The following is a 9,304-nucleotide window of genomic DNA, read 5'->3' as shown; positions in this document are numbered from 1 at the left end:
AATGTGAGCCACTTAAAATGTTTGCTTACCCACATATAGCACACACTGTCATGTGCATGCAGGAAATATTGACATGTTGTTTTCCTGTGGGCTATGTGACAATCAATCTCTTGGCTTGGCCTATTCGTGTGTGTGTATGTGTGAGTGTGTGTGTGTTTGCTTATAAATGTTGCTGACTGAAAGTTGGGAAAGCTGGCTTGTTCTGCCAGCTGAACAACAGTGTTGATTATCATGAGGATGGTTATGATGCCTTATTTGGCTAACAGTTGTTACATAGTCCTTGTTGCCTCTGAATGTTCTAATGGCCTAGATTGGTTAACAGTTCTGGTAGAGAGTGAAAGAGTTGTTTAAACGTCAAAGGTAATGTACACAGATGTAGTAGGTACACCTGTGCAAACTATTGCAATTCAAAACAACATCTTTAAAACAAGCTCATACTACTCAATTATTGCTGTCACTGAATTAGAAGATTTTTCTTATTGATTAATTTGGCAATTCATTTCTTGATTAATCAGTTAATCTTTTGGTCCATAACATTTCCCAACAGGATATCTTCAATTTCAAGTTTTATCTGTTCAACAACCCAAAAGCAAATATTTTTTCCAACTTATTATCATTTGACAAGGTGGAGCCAGATAATGTTTTTGCTAGGAAAATCAACTGAAATGAAAATAAATGATCTAAACGGTTGCCAGGAATACCCCAATATCATTATACTTAAAACAAGAATAAACCGTAGTGTTACTGTCCAGTTGAAGGCAGATGAAGAGCTGAAAGGTAGATGACTAATTCAGGAAATGTCAAACTGGAGTATTTATTTTAATCTGCAAATTGCATGTTGTCAACTCATTCTAGACCTTAAATCCTTTTTCCAGTTTAACACGTGCAACTCAAAAAAATATCCAGAAAAATCAGAAGAGTAATTATCCACTGAAGGCTTACCTCACTGTTGAGAATACTTACATTTGAAATAGTCATTCTTTTAACTGATTGATATTGAAACAGCTGACGCCCAAATTAGAACTTTGTGTCATTGCCTAGTCTCTCTAACTGCTCTTAGAGACAACAGAATGCTAGCATTAGCATTTTGAAGGGCACTGACACTAATTAATTCACAGGATGCTAATCGTCTGCATTAATGAAGCCAAGCCTTAAGAAATGTTAGCAAACGTGCCCCACATGTAGAGACAGCTAAACTAGCCATGGGAAACAAAAGGCACATGTATCTGTGCGTGTGTGTGTATGTGTCTGTGTCTATACATTCATTTATGTGTGTATGTGCATTGTGGGTTCCATGTTAACATGTGTGTTTTAACCGCCTGATGCGCTTGTGCTCATTAACGTCTGCTGTTTTACTTGTGAGTGTGCTGTGGGTCATAGCACAGGCAGCAGCCATGTCTCCCAGCTTAAATACTAAAAAAAACTGTATTAATCAAAAGCAATGTGAAACTCATTAAACTTCATTTTAACTTATGGTCATTAGAGGCTGTACTTTAGGTAACTACTCATTACAAATCCAAGATTAAAAAGGACAAGGTGAGTGTTTTTTAATAGCAACAGTGGACACAGTAATATTCATTAAATTTGTACATTAAGCATGTGTATTATCGGTTTGTTTTTAACTGTGCTGTATAAACTCTGCACAGTTTGTGTATTATACATGCTGTAAAAATAGAGATTTGCAAAACAGAAGTTTGTATTGTGTGTAAATTATATTTTCTTTTTCTTTTGTATAAACCAAAATTATCCTTAATTAATATACTTTTCCTCTCCCCCATACTGCTTTCCACTGTGCAAAATATCCTTTAGCAGCAAAGTATGTTACCAAATCCAGATGAGTGGACCACCCACTCTTATTCACATAAACTAAGTAAATAAGAAGAAAATTTGTGAACATATAAAAGCTGAGTTTTCTATTGATCCCTATAGAATCCAACCCACTGACTGATCTGGTCCTGCATACTGATACGTGCATTACACTCTATAGATCCAACACTTTGTATTTGATTGTGTTTGTGGATGTCTAAGTCTAAGCGTACACTTCTGTGTCTGTGTTTGTGTGTGTGTGTGTGTGTGTGTGTGTGTGTGTGTGTGTGTGTGTTTTTTACACATCACATTTTATCTGCACAGTATAATTTTATGTTACACTTACAATTAAATGCACATTTGTGTAAGTTTATACTTTCTGTGCCGGGGTTTCTGTGTGCGTGTGGGTGCGTGCGTGCGTGCGTGCGTGCGTGCGTGCATGCGTGCATGCTTGTGTACTAGTATTCAGCAGGTGTGAGCATGTGTTTGTATAAGAACAGATTGTATGATGTGAGAAGTACCATATCATTGTTTTAAGGTGTCTACATGCACTAATAGGTCTCATCCCCTCTTCAGATTTGTGTGTGTGTGTGTGTGTGTGTGTTGGGGTGTGGTGGCCCATCAATAGTTGGCTTGTGATTATTATTTAACATGCATGTAGTCATTGATTGGAGACATTGATCGGAGGTTGGGAGCTAAAGGCCAGCTCACATTAAGACTTTGCCTCCCTAAGGGGCAATATAGAGCATTATTATTGAAGGACATTCTCAGTCTCTACTGCCACATTCGCTGAAACGCACCTTACATGCCAGCTCAAAGAGAGATTACAGATGTGTGCAGCCAAATGCTTATGCACACATACACGCACAGACTCTCAGCGTCTGTCCATCATTCTACAAGTCTATCTCTTTTTTCTCCACCCACTTGTCTTTTTGTATGTCCATTCATCACACCCACAGATCCACACTTTAAAGACAGCCCCTAATTTTAAAGCCCCATTCCTGGATTTAGTTTCAACTAGAAATAGGGATGTACCAGCATGAAGATTTAACCTCACAGTTTTCAGTATTATCACAATATTTTTAAAGGGGGTCAGTATTTTCAGGTTGCACTGATAGGCCTACACAACTTGAAATAGTTTCAAAATGTGTAAAAGTGTTTATGATATTACAAAAATATAGGGAATAGGCTTGTAAAACTATTGAAAACTGGCTACGGAAATACTGGCCCGCTGTAGGGTGTTTGGTAAGAACTTGAACCAGAGATGTCTGAGCCAGGAAGATTTATTTACAACTCCAACATGAAGTATATGAAGTTGTATTTGACACTACATGTGAAGTTGGCTGTGGTTCTGAAATATAAGCATAATAAATAGTAATTTGACTTACTATGAACAATAGTTACCAAAACTAAATGTTATAGCTACCAGCATATAACAAGAAACAATACTAAGAATTACATCAATTTATTTGTAATAATTAACATAAATGTAACGTATTGCTCAGTTACACCAACTGAGATTAAGCCACATCTATTACAGCACACATATCAATAACGGAGGAAACAGTGTAATACACCTTTAATAGCTAAGCATGTGGCTCCACAGGCTAGTCTGCAACCTGAATATCAAAGCATGGCTGCACAAGTAACATAAAACAATCTGCACAGCTATCAGCTATGCAATAAGAAGCACAGCAACAGCAGTATTATCAAGGTGATAATATATATATCTCTCCAAAGAAATGTCAAGACGTATCACGGGTTAAACTTCCACATCGTAGCAGAACACTTATTGATGATAATGAGGCAGTAAAACCCATGACAGTTTAGCAAGCTACATAATAGTTTAACTTACGTTCTGGGCTAACCCACATTACTTCGACAAAACGGGGAAAGAATAGAAAAAATATAAAGAAAAAAGTCTGTTAGCTCCTACTACATTCTGTCCCCTTCTCCTGTCTGGGCCTGTCTGAGCACAACTTCAGGAGCCTCCAATGAAGATTAGATGGATTAAACAAAGGGTTTCCACACCGTGAAAATGAAAAGAATAATTGTCACCGTCAACATTTCTACCCTGGTTTACCGTTACCGCTAACTGGTAATCGTTACACCCTTAACTAGTAATTGTAGGTTTTAAATCAGTATTACAGAGCCATGTCTAAAAAGTGTACTGACATTTTTGAAAGATTGTTCAATTTTAAAGTACTATATTCATGATTATATTTTAAAGGATCTCATTGGTCTGCAGTTTAAGCACTGAAGTTGGTTTCTATTCAAATGCAAATGTAAAGAAGTTTTTAGCACTTTGTTGATGTACTGTATGTCAAAACTTACATTTCACCACACCGTCAAGAACCCTGAGTTTGTGGCGTTCAGTAGCATCCCTGCATTGAGCCTGTTTGGATTTTGGATTTAATCTTTAGCACCTCTGACAGAGACACATACTTTTTTACATAATCTGAAAAGAGTCATTTGGTAGCTTTCTGTACTGCAAAACATGTCTGCCTTTATTATTGGATAATTCAGAACATAAGCATTCGGTCAGCAAAAGAGTTCACTGCATGCTGATGCCTTTTTTAAATGCCTTGTCCAATTGCATCATACTCTAATAATAGAAAAAATAAATCAAACCATAACCCCCTATTTTCCTTTTATTGATATGTTTCATATAAGAATTATGTGAAACTTATACATTAACAACCTAAATGTCATGTACAGATTTAGCCTAACAAACAATCTTTCCCTTCTCTCTCCAGACTCCATGCACATTGAAGACGTGGATGCGGTGCAAAAGCTCCAGGATGTGCTCCACGAGGCCCTGCAGGACTATGAGGCTGCCCAGCACCAGGAGGATCCCCGCCGGGCAGGCAAGCTGCTCATGACCCTCCCCTTGCTCCGCCAGACCTCCACCAAGGCTGTGCAACACTTCTACAGCATCAAGCAGGACGGCAAAGTCCCAATGCACAAACTCTTCTTGGAGCTGCTGGAAGCCAAGGTCTGAGGACGGAGAAAAGGACAGCTAGATGCCAGTCTGAATCTCACTATGAATGACCTCTTGCTCTTTTACACGCACAGTCTCACACACACACGCACACACACACACACACACACACACACACACACACACACACACACACACACATAATTATGTCCCTGAAGTGTGTCTGCTGACACACACCCGTATGAATCAACAAGTAACCTAAACCTCTTACCTGAACCCCATAACCTCCACCGTCTATGACAACAAGGCACTCACTTGACCTTTTGTTTTTTGGGGAAGATCCTGACAGACTGGCATGACCCGCATATTACCAAGGGAAGAAGATATTTCCTTTAAAAACTATTAACAATCACTCAACCGTTACCACAGTGGCTCCGAACACTGAAGATGGCGAAACACTTATGCATTTAATAACAGTTAAGATGTTATTAAAGAAAAACGCGTAAATGAGGACACATTTAAAAGAAACTGAAAACTCTTCATTTTAGCTCTGAGAGACTGTAAGACTGCACTCGTGTCTCCTTCTCCCCTCATTATTTCCCCCGACAGAGTTTTTTAAGTGTTCAATAATAAAACGCGTGGAGAGAAAAAGGAACACTAAAGATGTATTAATGACATGTACAATGAAATTTTGATGGATGGACAGAAAGAAAGAAGAGGAGATTCGCCCTGCCAAAGAATGGAGCTCGTCCATTCAGAGGACACCAGTAAACTGACATAACCCAAAACCCTTTCTGGATTGATCTACCGGTGGCTTTCAATGCTGGGCCTCAACAGTGCTGCTGGTTTTCTTTTCCATCAGTTATTTAATTAATAATCTTTTTGGTTATTATGAAAACCAGCAGGGCCTGGAACAGAGTTGGAAACCATTGCTGTAAACACTTTCTGTTTCTCCCTAAATTCAGTTTGTTTCCCACGACTACTTCAACTGAAACTTTACTTTTTACTTGATGTATCCGTTGAGGACCAGTGACCCTGGCCTCCCAAACCTGTCAGCATAACCATAGAATTAGTGTTTGAACACTTGACGTGGCTGAAATGAATGTTTCCAAATATTCCAACCACCTGAGGTGTGATTGACTGGCAGAGTTTATAAGTCAAAATATTACTTGAACGAAATAAAACTTGACCTATACTGTCAAGGATGAATTCCTGCTTGTCCAACTGGTAGATGAAGGCTCAGTCCACGTTCTCTGCATTTATTCTGTCAAACACTCCTCTTGTGTTTGGACGTCTGATTGAAACCTTTTCAGCCGTTCAGTGGCCCAGGTTTGTAGCTCTCCACACAACAGTCAGTAGAGATCTCCGTCTGTCAGTGTGGCATTAAGAATAGTCCAGCCCGTGCTCGTTACCCAAACTCCCCAAAACTGCAAATCGTCACTTCAGTACTACCCTCCTTGCTCCGTCGCATTCACAACTTCTAGCCCATCTCTTGCGTCAGCACAGAGATATTTTTGTGATTCATTCAGGGAGTGATGGAGGCGCTTCAGTCACTCAACGCAATATAAACCAGAAGGAAAGGTGTGCTGACAAAACTGAGTGAAGAACAATTATTTTTGCTTCCAAACTCCTTATTTTCTTCTTTATTTCTATCTTGAAAATAATGTCAGCAATGATACCAGTATTAGGGTTGTAAATAACTGTCATCCTGTATATGACATATAACATGGTTTTTTTTTTTGTTATTAATATTGTCTTCTTAAAATTGAATCAATCAATAGGTCTTTGCTTTTTTCTATCAGCTTGACCACTATCAGCAATTATCATATATATATAAATATAGCAAGTAATGTATTAACAAATCAGCGTTTATCTTAGAAAACTCTGAGCAATAGTGGATTTTAAAGGAGGGGTTTGTGCATAAGTCTGCAATATTAACATAACGTGCCAGTCTTAATTTTGGGAAAGAGGATGGGGATTCGAGGACAGTTTGGAGCTTCTCTTTCTCTCTGTGTAACTTGCCATAAGCTATTAGATAACAGTCAATATTTCCGTTGTTAGAGGTTAAACAGGAACAAATATGGACCAGAAATGTGAGGATAAGGTGTGAATGCGGCTGTCACATAAAAGCTATGTGAAGAATGGTTGTCATAAGGGCCGAAGAAGGAACACAAGCAGCTAAAAGATCAAAACTCCAGTTTGCAATTATATCTTAGTTCTGATGTTTGCACCTTTCTTGTGACCAGGCTTTTTCTGTCACTATTAATCTGATCAAAACAAGACCAAGTCCTTTGTTTAAAATCAGCGCTTCAGTCATACACAGTTTATGTCCTTAAGGCGTTTGTGTCTTCAGCCATGTGGTCGAGTGTGGGACCATCAGAATAACCTAAATCTGGAACTGTGCTAAGGGAAATGGTGCTAGCAAAATCAAATCATCCGAAAGTTTTTTTTAAAAGAACACACACCGACAGTTTCATGTTAGCTCACTATTCCACTTCATGTTGTTACACACTTTTTAAAATTGTAAAGGACATGTGTGTGTGTGTTGTAATGATGAAAACCAACAATTCTACCAAATACAGTCTAAATTGATTAAATGAATAATAGCTTAGTCTTCAGAGGCATGTGTATGGTGGAATCCATTACAGGTGATTTTGCTTAGCTTTGTATTGTACTCAATCTACAACATAACCGGTATTTCAAGTGGATCATCAAAGTTCATTTTTGCAAAATGTGAATTTAATTACCTTAGTTAATTAAACCTGTAACCACAAAGACTTAAAGTGGTCATTTTTACAGTGATTTTTCAGGCATTTAAAAAAAGTCAAAGTCAAAAGTTGCTTGTTTATTTAATTTAGTAGAGCATACCACGGCAATAAATGGATTTCAACGTTGTAGTGAGACTGTATGGCTGACTGATCACAGCTTTAACAGGTAAAGACAGACAAAGGATTTTTTTTACATCACTTGTCATTTCTAGCCGAATAAGAATGCCAAAATGTGTAATGTAGATGACGGTGTAATCTAATATAAAATGGCAACTTGTCACAGCTGAGGAGCGCTGCAGTTTAAGTGTAGTTGATCTCTAACATCACAAGCTCTGTATCAAACATCAGTATTATTAGTAAGGGATATTTTCTCAGCCTTCTTAAACATTGTATATTGTAAATTATACAGATTATAATTCTAACATAAGACATTTTATTTGGAAACAAAATCGCGAGAAAAAAGAAAAGAAAAAAAATGTAGTTCAGCCTCGATGTGTGTTTCATGTTCTCTGCTTTTTCTATCAACAACAAACCCTGTTTATTTAGTTTTATCTTTTTTTCTTTCTGTTTCACCCTTTCCTCTTCTGTTGAGTCCTCTAAGGCGTTGCTGTGTAGTTTTTCTTGTGGTGATTCCCGTTCTTGTGCCGTGTGCTTCTTCTTTAGACAACACAGAGTAGAGTAGAGGCCGTGTTGCCTGTCTGTCAGATCAGCCCGCGGGGGGGGGGGGGGGGGGTCTGGTCACCGGATTCTCTCTCAGTGAACCAAACCGGATATAAGGCTCTTCTTCTAGAAACGTAATTAAAACACCAAGATCAAATTACAGTATTCATCTTTACCAAACTATACATAAATAATGAAATATTTAGCATCTAAATGAAGAAACACCATACAAGTATTTAAAAAGGGATCATTTGTGTAACTTTCCTGTAGAATAAACAATATACTGTATATCTTTAGGTTTAAATAACGATGAAATGAAAAGGACATTCGAGTAATTCAGAACTGTAGGTGACTCTTTTTTGATAAACTCGCTGTACATAACTGCCTTCCATACAGCTCGGCTCCATCATCTTTACTGTTTCAGCTGTCGAAAAGATGAAGATGCGAAACTTTTTTCCCCCATTGTTGTGTCCTGTTTTCAGCTCATTCCCAGGAAGGTAGCTTGTTTTACAACAAAGAGTAAAAAGGGATCGGACATATGAAAGTCAGGACAAAAGTTTTTTTTGTGGTTGGATGGGAAAAGTTAAAGAAAAAAGCTCGACACGTTTAGTTTGCACTTGCTGTTTCTCTTCACCATGCACTCATTACGTTGTGGGACACGTTTCTGCTTTGGACCCAGAATTAAGAACTGCAAAGTTAAGATTTTAAACTCAAAGTCTCCTTTAATCAACATGTTACTATACTCATTGTTCCTCTTTATACACATGTATAGATCCTGCGCTACAAATAACATACATTCAGAGATTATAGGACTCATCAAAGGTCTTAAACATGAACATAGAACATTTTTAGAGAGGAAATATACATACAAATAATTTCAGTGGTGCACAACATATATTTGTAGGCCAAACCCCTAATGACAGAGTTGAATTTCGTGTTTTGATTGTAACATAAAACACCATCTCATTGTCAGAAAGATGGTATTTCTTTTCGACCACTGTACATTATTGTACAGACTATTTATGAAAGAAAGGTGCTCATTACTTACTTTTGTTTCTCTTCTGTTTCTTTTTTTATTTAGTTGTCAGTTGTCAAACCGATCCTAAACAATTCAACATGATGAAAGATG

The 9,304-nt window shown here is 37.8% G+C and overlaps 1 protein-coding gene across 11 annotated transcripts in view; it reads left to right on the top strand.

Moving 5' to 3' along the window:
• Positions 1 to 7,189, top strand: part of esrrga (estrogen-related receptor gamma a) — a 147,551-nt gene extending 140,362 nt beyond the window's left edge. For 10 of the 11 annotated variants that reach the window (XM_034869530.1, XM_034869537.1, XM_034869479.1 and 7 more), the window contains one exon: positions 4,563 to 4,807. In XM_034869530.1, the coding sequence (XP_034725421.1) occupies positions 4,563 to 4,807 (245 nt within the window). Of the gene's footprint in view, positions 1 to 4,562 lie in introns of all 11 variants that reach the window. The other variant, XM_034869455.1, reaches the window with a different exon arrangement.
• Positions 7,190 to 9,304: the final 2,115 nt, after the last annotated feature.

This window comes from Etheostoma cragini, chromosome 1, assembly GCF_013103735.1.
Source record: "Etheostoma cragini isolate CJK2018 chromosome 1, CSU_Ecrag_1.0, whole genome shotgun sequence".
Taxonomy (NCBI): Eukaryota; Metazoa; Chordata; class Actinopteri; order Perciformes; family Percidae; genus Etheostoma; species Etheostoma cragini.
The sequence above is the reverse complement of the archived record's forward strand: the minus strand, read 5'-3'. Positions and strand labels throughout refer to the sequence as shown.